The 15,708-nt window shown below is 44.5% G+C and overlaps 1 protein-coding gene across 1 annotated transcript in view; it reads right to left on the bottom strand.

The window, feature by feature from the left end:
• The window catches only part of LOC149454680 (transmembrane protease serine 9-like), a 39,780-nt gene that overhangs the window by 2,768 nt on the left and 21,304 nt on the right, over nucleotides 1-15,708 (bottom strand). The window contains exons 6-8 of the mRNA XM_089687229.1: nucleotides 12,004-12,190; nucleotides 5,568-5,839; nucleotides 620-780 (exon numbers count right to left, since the gene is read on the bottom strand). Coding sequence (XP_089543355.1) covers nucleotides 620-780; nucleotides 5,568-5,839; nucleotides 12,004-12,190 — 620 coding nt within the window. The remainder of the gene's footprint in view (nucleotides 1-619; nucleotides 781-5,567; nucleotides 5,840-12,003; nucleotides 12,191-15,708) is intronic.

Here is a 15,708-nt window from a genome sequence, read left to right as displayed (position 1 = left end):
GAGGGATTTTTTTGTGGGGACATATAGGGTGAAATATATAGGGAAAGATTTGAGCTGGGAGGGGGGATTTCAGCAGGGGGCAGATTAGTATCAGGAGGAGGGGGAATTCTCACTTTGCAGGTAAGCATACATATTAGTGCTCAATTTTTTGGAGGGGAGGGGATTTGTGTTGACACATAATGCTCATACATCTTGGGGGGGGGGGGTGCACTTTGGCATGTTTGCCCTGGGCTCTAGATGACTTTTGATCTTAGGAAAAAAATGCTTAATAACATTTGACCATGAGAGTTAATAGGAGAAACAACATGTGGGGGACGTCCGCACTGTGTGCAGTCAATGGAGAATTTTGTGCAAATGGCCGAATAATTAGGTGTTGGGCGGAATCCCCTCCCAGCTACAGAGTGACATGAAAAGTTTAGCAGTGGTATTATTCCCACTGATAAATGTGACAGCTTTCTCCTTGTTATCAGGTAACAGAGTGGGCAAGAATAACCTCTATTTTATCAAAAAGAAAAAAAAAGACTTTATTATCACTCTAACTGGTGTCATGCATTGCTTCTTCTTCCTGTAAAGAGATGCTAAAGATGAGCCATGTTGGAATACTCTTGTTGTCACTCACCTGCCAGGAGAACGTATTCCAATCCTTGTAGCCGGCACAAATCTGATCATACTGGATGAAGTAGGAACTTCCCTCATTGTTTAAAAATGTATTACATGTATTGCTGTCTATTAGGGGAACCATGAACTCCTCCTGGAGGGTCCCATATGAAAATACATTTTCTGGTGATGAAATAAAGACAAGAAGATGATTAACCCTTTTGCTGCCAGGCCCTACGCTCTACTTTTAAACCCATTTTTGCAATTTTTTCCACTGCTTTTTTATTTTTCCCTTACAGCTTTAAGAGTTTGTAAAAGACCCCCTAAACCATATACCGTATTTTCCGCTCCATAAGACGCACCTAGGTTTTAGAGGCGAAAAACAAGAGAAAAAATATTCTGAACCAGTGGACTGCAGACACAGTACAGGAGATGACCAGAGACTGCGGACACAGTACAGGAGATGACCAGAGACTGCGGACACAGTACAGGAGATGACCAGAGACTGCAGACATAGTACAGGAGATGACCAGAGACTGCGGACATAGTACAGGAGATGACCAGAGACTGCGGACATAGTACAGGAGATGACCAGAGACTGCGGACACAGTACAGATGACCAGAGACTGCGGACACAGTACAGGAGATGACCAGAGACTGCGGACACAGTACAGGAGATGACCAGAGACTGCGGACACAGTACAGATGACCAGAGACTGAGGACATACTACAGGGAATGACCAGAGACTGCGGACATAGTACAGGAGATGACCAGAGACTGCGGACACAGTACAGGAGATGACCAGAGACTGCGGACACAGTACAGGAGATGACCAGAGACTGCGGACACAGTACAGGAGATAACCAGAGACTGCGGACACAGTACAGGAGATGACCAGAGACTGCGGACATAGTACAGGAGATGACCAGAGACTGCGGACATAGTACAGGAGATGACCAGAGACTGCGGACATAGTACAGGAGATGACCAGAGACTGCGGACATAGCACAGGGGATGACCAGAGACTGCGGACATAGCACAGGGGATGACCAGAGACTGCGAACACAGTACAGGAGATGACTATAGACTGCGGACATAGTACAGGGAAAATACCAGGGACACAGTACAGATGACCAGAGACTGCAGACAGTGCAGGGAATAACCAGAGACTGCAGACAGTGCAGGGGATGACCAGAGACTGCAGACAGTAAAGGAGATGACCAGAGACTGCTGACCTTTGGGGAGGGAGGGGGAGCGGGTACCTGAATTTGACAAGTACCCGCTCCCACTTTCGCAGAGTTGTCCTTCCCTCTTCTTCCCGCGCTGGCTTCTGTGACAGCCGGGTGCCCACTGCGCATGCGCTGCGCTTTGTGAATGGCAGCGGCACCTTCTGGGACCTGTCATGTGTCCCAGAAGACACCGGACCATTCACAAAGCACAGCGCATGCGCAGTGGGCACCCGGCTGTCACAGAAGTCAGCGCGGGAAGACTGTGCAGCGCTGGAGCGAGGAACAGGTAAGGCCCTGCAGGAGAGAACAGCTGAGCGGCCGGCCCGGTATTCTGACATGGTGGCGGCAGAAATACCAGACCGGCCACTTTATACCGAACATCTGAGCAGTTACTAAAATCCGGCATGAGTTATACTAAGTCACGCAGTATTTTGGTAGTGAGACATTCATTCATGTTTCAGCTGTCAGTGGGGTCCCCTGCTGACAGCTGAATGTAAAAAGAATTATTGGCATTGCCCGACAATTAAAAAAATTCTCTTCGGGTCTGGTATGGATTTTGAGGGGAACCTCCATGCCAAAATTAATAAAAAACATGGTGTGGGGGTCCCCCACAAAATGTATACTGTACCAGACCCTTATCTGAGCGTGCAGCTTGGCAGTTCAGGAAAGGGGGGATGAGCGTGCACCCCCCCTCCTGTACCATACCAGGCCACATGCCCTCAACATGGGGGGGTGCTTTGAGGCGGGGGCTCCCCCAAAGCACCTTTTCCCCATGTTGATAGGGACAAGAGCCTCCTCCCCACAACTGTGGACTGTGGTTGTGGGGGTCTGCAGGCGGGGGGGCTTATCAGAATCTGGAAGCTCCCTTTGACAAGAGGGCCCCCAGATTCCAATACCCCCCAATGTGAATGAGTATGTGGTACCCATTCACAAAAAAAAGTGTATTGTAAAAAGAGACAGAAGACAGTCTTTCACAAGTCCTTAATTAAAAATCTAAAAAAATGTAGCCCCGAAAGTAGATCCGTCAATCACAATGCCCGCTGCGGCTGCTACCTGCAAAATGAAAAAAAAAAAAAGTGCTACGTTGGCTCCCGCTGACTGACAGCTGCACCACCGATGACAGTTCTTAAACACTGTCATGACATCACAAGCGGGCGGGGGTTCACCCCACCCTCCTGTGACGTTATTGCCCGCTTTGATTGGTCAGAGCATTGCTTTGACCAATCATAATGCACTGTCAGGGTGCAGTGCATTGTGGGGCATGGCGGGTGCACAACAGGTTTTAATGTTTCACTTAACAGCTTTCAGAGTTTGTAAAAGACCCTCCATACATTATATTTTCTGAAATCACATGGCCAGTAGAATAAAAAGAAGATGCTACTGATTTTTTTTAGGCACCACAATAGTTGCGCAAATGTTTATGAAATTGCTATTTTCACTAAACAAACACACTAAAATCCTTATTTGCACACAAAATCACAACATAACTCATAAAATTCCTGCTAAATTCTAAGGCCTCATTCAATGGGGTGTGGTAAAGCATACGTCAATGGAGGGTCGTGTTTACCTGCATTGTGTTCTATGCATCCCTGTGCAGGCAGTCCAATTCATGTCAACTGGGACCCAGCAGCTGCAAGGACAGATCTGACATCCGTGCGGGTATACGTGCATGGCCTGAAACGTGGACAGTGTGACTTAGGGACATATACCCACACGGATGTTAGGTTGGGAGCAGTGGCTGTGTCGATGCAGCCACTGTGTCCCAATTGATATGGACAATACCTGTGCATTCCTGTGCAGCCACTGTGTCCCAAATAACATCAGTGGGGCTGCCTGCATGGGGATGCATGGAATACTTGTGCATCCCTGTGCAGATAAATGTGGCCTCACTTTGTGTACAAGGCCTTGGACCTTGTTTAGACTTGTGGTTGGGGACAGCAAAAATAAGCAGTTAAGCTGCGTTTTTGCCACCTGACAAATGCCCCCCCCCCCCCCCTCCTTAAGCTGCAGTAGACAATGGAGTTACAACAGGTTGTGACTGTGTAGCTTCCTCACCGCCTGCCAGTGGCCACTGAAGCGCAATCCAAAAGTGGATCGGGCTTCAAAGGCAAGGAGGTTTAGACGCATCTAAATCTACCCTTACCATGTTTTTTATTTTTATTCAGCTTAGTGTTTTGGCCTCATGTACACTGCTGCTCATAAATGTGAGTTCAAGAGCTTTTGGCATTTTTTTTGCCAACGTCCCTGAACTCAACTCAATACAAGCCCGTGTGTCCATGCCCACATAGACTTTTTTCAGAGTTTAACGGCAGCAGAGTTTAGGGTCAGTTAAACGTCCCCCTCCTGAACGCAGAGGAATCGAGTTTGTGAAAGGAACGTTTTGTTCTAAAAATGCTAAATGCTGCAAAAACGCATTAAAATGCGCCAAAGTGCTAACCGTGTTTAGCGCCAGGGGTGGACTGACCATTTGGAAACTCGGGCACTGCCTGAGGGCTCGGGGTCAGTAGGGGGCCCCATGAGATGCCCCTGGTACCTTTTTCATAGGATTTTTTGAGTTTGGGCAAGGACACAGGGGCCCCATGATCCCCTATTGCCCGGGGGCCCCATGAGTTGTCAGTCCACCCCTGTTTAGCGCTTAGGCATTTATTTGTTTCAACGGCAAGCACTCTAGCCAATGAAAAGAATAAAGGTCCAAGTGGGAAACGTGGCTAAATGTGAGTAAACGCGGTACCATGTTTACACACATTTTTTTGCCAGCAGAAACATGTTGCAGTGTAAATTGAGCCTTTTTTTGCACAGGTACATTTTTATTTGAATGTTTTTTTTAATTTTTTGGGGGGGTGGGACAGGCTTTGGAGAGACATCAGGGATCTAAACAGACTTCTAATGTCTTTGAAACAGAAATGGACTGCAGACAGTCCCTTCCTCCACAGCCTGAGCTGCACTGAAGATGAATGAGATAGGAGTCTGTATAGACTCCTAATTCATTCATTAAATATTTCATTCATAAACTGACCCATAGTAAATAAAATCTGTGCCAGCGATGAAAGAATACAGGAGATATCTGTAGTGATCGCTGGCTGCATTCCCTCAAGATAGGAAGGGGGCATGTTTACCAGCCCCCACTCTCCATGCTGAGAGCAATCTGCTGCAACAGCAGGAAGGCGGAAGAGGGAGAGCAAGGTAGCAACTTCATAGAGGGGGAGCCAGGCTATTAGTGAGGTGGGGGGCATTGAATGAGGAGGTCAGAGAAGGGGGGGATCTATTATGACCAATGTTGGTGGGAGGGCAGAGGAGGTTACGGGGCAACCAGATGGGGATTGGGGGGGGGGGGTCGATGCAGGGAGAGGTATCAGAGTAGGGGGGGTGAAGCGCAGGGTAAATGAGAATTGGGAGGGTGGGGGCAGTTTAGATGACAGCACAGGTGAGTGGGGTCACATTTCAGGTAAATAGCCTTGGTCGGTGGCTTGTCAGAGCTATCAGTTTGTTCAGCGGCGTCTGCTGAATGATTCTGCTACAGGTTCATGGTCACTGAGGGGAGCATGAGCTTGTAGCTGAGGAGGAATGCTAAGTTTATATTCCATAGATTTCAAACAGGACTTGATGAACCCCTTGTAAATCGAACCCGGGCAGATTTGCCCACCATAAATTAACATGATATATTAGGTGTAAGGGACAGGTCTGGCTTCTTGGGATTGAACATGAGTTAAATCACTTTGGTTTTCATTTCAAAGACTCACCTTCATAAAATCTTGTACCCCAGCCGGTCACCCAGCACTCCGTACCACAGGGGAAGGTGGTGGTGGAAGATGGCAGACAGATCGGCATGATGTACTCGGTATAGGTGACAGGGGTGTCCAGCTGCAACAGGGCGATGTCCCCAGGGCCTCCTTGACTTTCATAATTATCATTGACGATGATGGTCCTTACATTGGCAATAACTGTATCAGAGCTAATCACACCCAACTGATGCATGCCCAAATATACTTTATAATGTGATACCCGGATAGGACTGTAGAAAGAAAACAGTACATAGCATGTATGAATGATGACCCATCTACTGCATCATAACTACCAATGACCTTCAGAATGTAATGAATGAAATACAACTTGTTCATAATGTGTTCTCTATGAATGGCCCGTGTCTACACAAACCCAATGGTATGAACTTAGGCAGGATCATCAGAGTTTATTGTAAGTAATCTCTATGGAAGGCTCAGAAGTGGAATGCAATTGTATACATGTGAGACCTAAAAGGTTAAAAAGTTCAAAATAAAAATATTAAAACAAGGCAGATATATAAGCTACAGAATAATGCAACTCTGTTTTAATTATTACATCATCAAATGCATTTTTTTTTTTTTTGGTTAATACAAGCGGTGTAAGCACCTAAATTGGTGTTAGCCTCTTAAGGTCCCTCTACAGCACTGATGTCAAATGGGTGGCCCTCCAGCTGTTGCCAAACTACAAGTCCTATGAGGCATTGCAAAATTGACAGTTACAAGTAAGAAAGGCTCAGAGTAAGAAGAAAGAAGACCTGAATGAAGGGCCGGCATGAAAGGGGTTAAAGGGGGTTGGGAGAGGCAGAGTCTCATTAGCATAAGGGGGAGTCTAAATAGTTTTAAGGAAGGAGTGGGGGGAGCTAGGAGGGGTGGTCTTATAGGGTGTGGCAGGGGGTTTTCAGTCTGAAGAGAGTTTTCACAAGACTTCCCTCCCACCCGTTGTTTTCTGGTTTGTCTTGGTAGTGGTTGTGCCATGTTGGTGCTGGGGGACATCCGGCGGGATGCAAGGTCCTCCTTGGTTAATGTGGGCACAAGAAGCCTGAGGTCTGAGGTACGGCTTCCAGTTGTTCTGGTGGGGGTATCTGCTGTGGTGTCTCCGAGTCGGTGATGTTGTGGCTGGAGGCCTAGTTAAGCAGGATGCAGGTATTAGTTTTCTTGATGCCTATTGGGACCTTGCAGGAACGTATGTTTATACTTTGTTTCTGTTATTTAAAATGTTATTTATTGATGGTTGTAATAAAAGGCCATTTTTGGGCTATTAACTCCATTTTGTTGTCAGTGTGGTTACTGAGGTTACAGATGGGGGGTAGGTATTGGTTTAGCGGGACTTACAAGCCATCTTAAGTTCCCTGGTCATGACTCCCAAAGGCAGAGGCACGATGGGACTTGTGGTTTTGCAACAGCTGAAGGCCTGACAGTATGACACCCCTGCTCTACAGCAAAGCTCAGACTAGGGAAAGGATAAGAAGTACAAGGAGACAGCCAGTCATGGAGCATGCTGATAGAGGGAGAGAGCAGAGTGACAGAGAGATGAGATACAGGGTGCTTATGCGATTTGGTAAAGGTCATATGAAGGAGATCTTTACCAAAACACATAAGCTGCTGTAACCTGCACACTCTACCCTTTATAAATAAAGTACTTTTATCGAGAGAACGAGTTGCCGGCTCTTAACCTTCTACATTTTTTTTCTGTTTTAAGTGCCAGGAAGACGCTGTGAGCTTTGGAACATGTCGGTCTACCTCCAGGGGGAATCAACCTAGGTGTACATTTTAATTCATGGCAGCATCAATTCAGAGGAGCTGGGTTGATTGATGGTGGCCATCAATAAACCTAAATGACTGAGCCCGTCTACTGCCAAAAAAGAAGTTCTTTTGGGAACGGATATGGATCGGGTGGTGAGTATTGCAGCAAAGCTGCCTTTTTTATCCCCTGATTTTTTTTAACTGGAATTGAACTTTGAAAAAAAAAGTTTCCATTCCCTTTATTTATTTTTTATATATTTTAGACTAAAGGACTAAATACAATATTTTGGGGGTATTATTATGGTATTTTCTTTTGCACATACCAGCCATGATCATAATGACACATGGGGTTGATTTACTAAAGGTAAAAAGGCTGTGCACTGCAAGTACAGTTGCTTTAGATCCGAGGGGAAGATCTGAAATGAGGCAAAGCTCTGCTGAATTCTTTCATCCAATCATCTGCAAGCAAAAATGCTGTTTTTTAAATTTTCCTTGCATGTTCCCCTCAGACCTAGAGCAACTGCACTTTCAGTGCCCTCGCAGAGCACGTCCAAGTGCACAGCCTATTTGCCTTTAGTAAATCAACCCAATGAGGTGTTAAGATGTACACTATATTGCCAAAAGTATTAGGCCAGCCGTCTAAATCATGTGATTCAGATGTTCCAATCACCTCCATGACCACAGGTGTATACAATCAAGCCCCTAGGCATGCAGACTACTTCTACAAACATTGGTGAAAGAATTGGTCGCTCTCAGGAGCTCAGTGACTCCAAGCGTGGTCCCATGATAGGTGGTCACCTGTGCAATAAGTTCATTCATGACATTTCCTGGCTACTAAGTATTCCACGCTCAACTGTTAGTGGGATTATAACAAAGTGGGAACAACAGCAACTCAGCCACCAAGTGGTAGGCCATGCAAAATGACAGAGCGGGGTCAGCTCATGCTGAAGCGCACAGTGTGCAGAAGTTGCCAACTGTCTGCAGAGTCAATGGCTGAAGACCTCCAAACTTGGTGTGGCCTTCAGATGAGCATAACAACAGTGTGTAGATAGTTTCATAGAATGGGTTTACATGGCTGAGCAGCTGCATCCAAGCCGTCCATCACCAAGTGCAATGCAAACGTTGGATGCCGTGGTGTAAAGCAGGCCACCACTGGACCCTAGTGCAGAGGAGATGTGTTCTCTGGAGTGACCAATCACACTTCTCTGTTGGAAATCTGATGGACGTGTCTGGGTTTGGCGGTTGCCAGGAGAATGATACTTGCCTGACTGCGTTATGCCAAGTGTAAAGTCTGATGGAGGAGGGTGTATGGTGTGGGGTTGTTTTTCAGGGGTTGGGCATGGCCCCCTAGTTCCAGTGAAGGGAACTCTTAAGGCATCAGCATACCGAAACATTTTTGACAATTTCATGCTCCCAACTTAGTGGGAAGAGTTTGGGGATGGCCCCTTTCTGTTCCAACATGACTGCGATTATATTGTTTGCCACAGGGGCATTCTAAAAGGTTAGTAGTGTCACAGGAAAAAAATGTATTAATTTCATATTTAGCCCTTGTGCTCTCCAGCTGTCCAGCGTATTATTGCTACCTCGCTCCCAATACTAGTATGGGATCCGGCGTGTACCTAATGCAGACTCCATGCGTGCACTTCATTTAACTCTTCCAGATCCTGGTGGTGCAGATCTGCTCTCTTTGCTATGGGAGACAGATGGCTCCAGAAGCAGTGCAGACATCTCCTTTGCCGCAACAGACTATCTCACCTGTCATGTGTACACGCTAATGACAGGCTGCTATAGAAACCATTGTTACCCTTGGTAACCACTTGTATCTTAACACTGTATAAACTCTTGTACTGTTATCTTCATACCCTAAGGTGTTTTGTGACCCGAGCTGTAACTATGTGTGCATTACACCCCTTTAGTAACAGTGAAGGGAACTCTTAAGGTGTCAGCATACCAACACATTTTGGACATTTTCATGCTTCCAACTTTGTGGGAAGAGTTTGGGGATGGCCCCTTTCTGTTAGAACATGACTGCTTACCAGTGCATAAAGAAAGGTCCGTAAAGACATGCAGAGGAGTTGGTGTCAGCCGGTCCGGTAACATGTGGTGTCACCCTTCCAGAGGTGGGCAGTCCCTGTCATGCACACACAGCCTGGCTCTTCCTCTCCCTGTGTCCCTGTTGCAGACCTGAACCGGAGCTCCCTGATTGCTCCTCTCTCACCTCTGTCCACTCTCCGTGTCCGGCTTCTCTCACAAGTCAGGGGCCCTGGGGCCATGCTACACTTCTCCTGTGCCCTGCACACACTTCTGGTGCTCCTGTACTGGGGCTGAGTGTGATGTGCCGGAAGCCCCCTCCTCATGCCCTCCTCCCCCCTGTACACGACTGACAGTACATTATTGGGGAGGATGACACCCATATGTAGGGGAGGGGCCAATAATGAATTTCCTTTTTTTCATTTTGGTGTCATCCCCTGTGATGGTGTAACCTGCACGCCCCTCACCCCCCTAGTGACGCCACTGAAGACATGTATGAGCGAGTTTGGGGTGGAGGAACTTTACTGACCTGCACAGAGTCCTGACCTCAACCCCATAGAACACCTTTGGGATGAATTACAGTGGAGATTGCAAGCCAGGCCTCCTCCCCCGACATCAGTGTCTGACCTGACAAATGAGTTTCTGGAAGAATGGTCAAACCTTCCCATAGACACCCTCCTAAACCTTGTGGATGGCCTTCCCAGAAGAGTTGAAGCTGTTATAGCTGCAAAAGGCAGGCCAACTCAGTATTGAACCCTACAGACATGTGCGTGGAAAGGCAGGCGGCCCAATACTTTTGGCAATATAGTGTACTTTGTTGCTATTTGAGGTAATCGGACGTCAGCCACTGTCAGCAGCAAGAGTAGCAAAAAACAAGTTTAGATGAAGATATCAACACACAAAGGCTTAATCTGCAACCAGATTACCAGCAAGTAGGTAGCAGTACAGGAACAAGTGGAACCATAATTGAAGGCCATGGTCACAACAAAACAGAGAGACGAGCAAAAGCAGAAGAACAGGATCCAGGTACTGGTAATCAGGTTACAGGTGCACAGACGACACACAAAATCAATATAAACAGGCAAACCTTTGTATGCAGAATGAACCTTATATGTGTTGTGTCCTCATTTGATAAAGGACAGGTATAGGAATAGTTGAAGCAGAGGCACTGTGTAGCTTGCAGAACCACAAAGACGTAAATGAGCCCGCAGTTCAGGCTGAAGGTTCGGCCCCCCATAGACTTCAAATCCAGGTAGTGTTGGGACAGTGGTCCAATTATACTACTGCTAGGACCCTCTCCTGCTGTCCTGTAGACCTGGACAATGCTTAATTCTATACAGAGAGAAGTTCAAAGCACGATGCCCCAAGTGTGCTCCTAATATCCAAGTGGTAAACTATGGGGGTTGATTTACTAAAACTGGAGAGTGCAAAGTCTGATGCAGCTCTGCATAGAAACTGATCAGCTTCCAGGTTTGTTTTTCTCAAAGCTTAATTGAGGAAGCTGATTGGCTCCCATGCACATGTGTAGCAGATTTTGTATTCTCCAGTTTTAGTCAATCCACCCCTATGAGTTTAAAGTGGAACTGCACTGAATCTGAGTTCCACACACCAAAAATGCTATATAATTCATTTTTAATATCCAAAGCAAACTCCCCCATCCATGTCTCCATGCTTTATGTTGCTAAGAAATCCTTTTGACCCCCCCCCCCCCCGGCATTTCTGACTACAGCCATCTTGAGTAAGGGCAGATAATTAATGTAGCAGCTTGGAATCAGTCCATCCTTAGTTCAGGCATTGGCTGAGCTGAGAGCCCTCCCCTCCTGAAGACTCCTGTGAATATGAATTCATTTGCCTAGGCATGGAAACCAGGAAATAAAAGTATGATATACTTTCCTATCCATTTACTAATACTAGCAGCATAAGTATTATAAAATAGTCCATGTTGGTTGAGAGAGTGAAGTTCCGCTTGAAGGTATTCTATGGGCTACTCTTCACCTGTGTCTATCTACTGCCAGTGAATGAGCCTATGAACTCAATAGCTGAACGAGGGGCCCAGAATCAATGAGGCACACATGGCAGTTTTAAAGTGGAAACTCTATAAAAGATGAACACTAAGGATTCCGTTTATGAACCAGCAGTAATAGATCGCTGCTCAGTTCTCCGGCATTCTCGGAGAATACAGTTCTCCTGTGAATGCAGTTTATGAAGCAGTTCTCCGAACGAAGGGAGAACGGTCTCCAAACGCTGGAGAATGGTCTACAAACTCTGAAAAATGGCTCATTTAATCTTCCGAGATTACAGTAAAAGATCAGTTTACTAAGCAGAGGTAAATTATCTCTGCTTAGTTTTCGGTCCCTCCGATTCTCCAGCTCTGAGCTGGAGAATCTGGAGGGAGAACACAGATCTCCAGAGAAGGGCTGACATGATCTCCTGAGTGTCATAAACTGTGAATGACCAGAGAATAGCTGAGATCTGTTGAATCGCAGCTATTCTCTGTGTCATAAACGGACACCATAATCAATTAAGACGTCCATGACTTATCTTTGGAAAAATTTTCAAAAGCAGAATGATTGGTGTCTGATGGAAGAATTAGTTTATAAAGGTAACATGTTATACTTACTAGAGGATGCAATCTGCTGCCGTCAGAACCCACTCTGGAGAGATCAGGGAGCCCCCACATATATATTCTCTATGTAATTCTTTATCTTTAATAGTGACCTGCCAGGGCCACTCTCCATCCAAGGAACTTGTATCACCAACCATTTGACCGAACACATCGGGGGAGCCGCACACTGAAAGATTTGGAGCTGACACAAGCAAAAAAAATAATTTGTTTGACTTCCATAATAAAATAGATACATAAATAATGCACACAAAAAATAACACCATTTTATTAGTAAATTGTCTTTCAGCAGATAAAAATCCTCAGGATTGATTTTGTCGTAAATGATTTTGATGACACAAATTTCAGCCACATACTGTATATTCAACGTCAAAACCCAACCAAATTGTATTTTATTTTATTTTAATTTCTTTTAATGGCAGTGTTTAAAATATAAAATGAAGATTAGCTTCTCCTCTCACCTCTCCTCTGATGTTCTTCTCACAAGATGTTCTGTCTGCTGAGTTAATTGGCACCCAACCTCATTCTATCTGGAAGACTGAGACTAACTTGTGAATGATGTGCATCACCACAGCAGCCAGCATTCGCAAAGGAAAAATTCACAGAGAGATTCTGATGTTGTCATGTCTACATAATTAAAAACTGCCCACCACCAGGAGAAGATCTGAAGAGAAAGAGAACCCCTAGACATGTGCAATTCGTTTCTTTCCGAATTGAAATTTGTGATGGATTTTCTGTTATTCGTAGATTCAGATGTGTCAGAATTCTGAATTACAATAGTAATACAGTTAAACAAATTTGAAATAATGAAAGGAAAATGGACTAAAATTTGAAAATAAATTAAAAAAAAAATTTGAATTCGAAAACAAGAATAGAATAAAATAGAATAGAAAAGAATAGAGGGAGAAAAATAAAAGAATAGAACCTAAAAGAATAGAAAAAACTGCAAAAGAAAAGAATAGAATAGAAAATAATAAAGGTAAACAATAAGAAATGAATAAAATAGAAAAGAATAGAATCAGTTACACTAGAATAGAAAATCAAAGAATGTAATAGAAAAGAAGAAAATCTAAATGGCCTACCCGGACCTTAACTCCGTGGATGTATAGACAACTCCACCACTTCATCCACAGCTAACCCCACATAAAGGAATTTAATAGACGTCTTACCCCGTTTGAGAAACTTTGCTCAACAGACTCTCCCCAGAGACATGTTATATCCCTGCTTTATACATGTCTCGAGCACAATAGTGACCTGTCAACTAGGAAAGCCTGCAAGGCCTGGAGCGCTGACTTGAAAATCCAACTGTCCCCGGAAGAATGGGACCACATTTATGACCACATCCACAAAGGTTCTATATGTGTATCTACACAAGAAAATAATTATAAAATTTACTCTAGATGGTATAGGGTTCCATCCTTACTTCATCGATTCGACCCTAACATTTCGGATTTGTGTTGGAGATGTTATCAAACTACGGGTACACTCCTACACATTTGGTGGGAATGCCCATTGCTACAACCCTTCTGGGGGAAAGTTCAATCTATAATCACACAAGTCACTACCTATGCCTTAGACCAGGGGTGGGCAAACTTTTTGACTTGAGGGCTGCAATGGGTTCATATATTGGACCCAGGGGCCGGACCAAGAGTAGATGAATGATGTGTATGTGTCATCCATAGTAAGTATAGTAATATTCCCCCATAGTAAGCATAGTAATTAATCCCCCATATAGTAATTCATCCCCCATAGTAATTAATCCCCCATATAGTAATTAATCCCCCATATAGTAATTCATCCCCCATAGTAATTCATCCCCCATAGTAATTCATCCCCCATAGTAATTAATCCCCCATATAGTAATTCATCCCCCATAGTAATTCATCCCCCATAGTAATTAATTCCCCATATAGTAATTCATCCCCCATAGTAATTCATCCCCCATATAGTAATTCATCCCCCATATAGTAATTAATTTCCCCTATAGTAATTCATCCCCCATATAGTAATTCATCCCCCATATAGTAATTAATTCTCCATATTAATTCATCCCCCATATTAATTCATCCCCCATATTAATTCATCCCATAGTACTATTCCCCCCCAAGTAGTAAGCCAAGTCCCCCCTGTGTCAATTCACTTACCTTTGCTCCGCGCGTTCCTCTCGCCGTGCTCCCGCGCCGTTCCGGTCTTCAGGGCGGACTGTGAGAGGAGCTTAGCTCCCCTCACGTTCATCACGCTCCCCCGCCTACACACATCCTGACAGCCATCCTGACAGTATCACGCTCTACGGGCCGGATTAAAAGGTCCGCCGGGCCATATACGCACAATTTTTGCTTCACCATACCACACTTCCGTTTCGGACTTACCGCAAGTCACTCGCTATGCACATGGTGAATGCTGCACAGTAATGTATCCCTCTACATTGGCGCTCCACACACATTTCCACTGTACGAGAATCGTTTACTAGGATTGACAAAATGGAGGAAATGGAGGAACTGATCTCTATAGCCAAGGAACATCCCGAGAGATTTCAGAAGACATGGGCATGCTGGAGTCATTTCAAACCCACTTCTGCTTATCACAGAACTCTACACAGTCAATCTGGATCCCCGGATTGAACTTCCTAACACGAGGCTGTATCGAGGTATACTCGGTTCACCGAAGAAGCTTGTATCACACGCAATGATGGGCTGTAGTGAGATATCACGATATGTTCTATGGGGGATTTGATCCACGTGCCACCCCGCTGTCTGACCCTGTACACAACTTATGCTGGGCTATTTTGCCTTCCCGGCTCGGCTAATAATTAGGGTGGTGAACCATTTAAACTTTTTATTGCTTATATACGCTACTGCCACTCAACTCATTACCCCCCCCCCCCCCCCCCCCACAAACCCCCCCCCCCTTTTTTTTTTTTTTCCTCTCCCCACCTAACATTTCATCCTACTTCTCTTTTTCTTGCTGTTCTTATTGCTGTCCTCTATCTTTTTTCATACTTGTTGCACTATCTTATCAGTCATTCTTCACCAACCAAATAATGCTTTCACCATCACGCAGATAGGACTCTCTTCATCTGTATTCTACACTTAAAACTATAAACATGTAAACCATGATTTCCACGACATCTAATCCCTTCCAGGACCTAATCTGCATACCAACTCATCACTACACATTGCTGATACTCAGGCTGAGCCGATATATACTTGCAGTGTTGTTCCTACTCTCCTTTAAGCTTTCCTTGGTTTGAATTGTAAACTTGATGTACAGCTTTACACTACGCTGCTTTGTATTTCGGTTTACACTGTATCCCGTCTGCGAAACGGAAAGTAATATTGCATATCTGTTTTCTGCCTGTGATTTATAGTTGTATTTGTTCTGAATGCTATCTTGTCTATTCTTATACCAATAAAATTATTTTGGAACAAAAGAAAAAAAGAAAATCAATTAGACTAGAATAGAAAATCAAAGACTGGAAAAGAAAAGATTTGTATAGAATAGAAAATCAAAGAATAGAATAGAAAGAATGTAACTGAATTCGAATAGAATTCAAATAGAACGAATTTGAATTTGAACAGAATACATTAGAAAATAATAAAAATATAATAGAAAAGAATATAATAGAAAATAACAGAATAGAATACTTTACAAAACAATAAAATTTTGAGCTGCACTATGGTGACGTGAGTAGTGATCAATAAA

This window comes from Staurois parvus, unplaced genomic scaffold (assembly GCF_062004578.1).
Source record: "Staurois parvus isolate SC_StPar_1 unplaced genomic scaffold, SC_StPar_1.0 ptg000421l, whole genome shotgun sequence".
NCBI classification, from domain to species: Eukaryota; Metazoa; Chordata; class Amphibia; order Anura; family Ranidae; genus Staurois; species Staurois parvus.
This window is presented reverse-complemented; position numbering and strand designations above follow the sequence as displayed.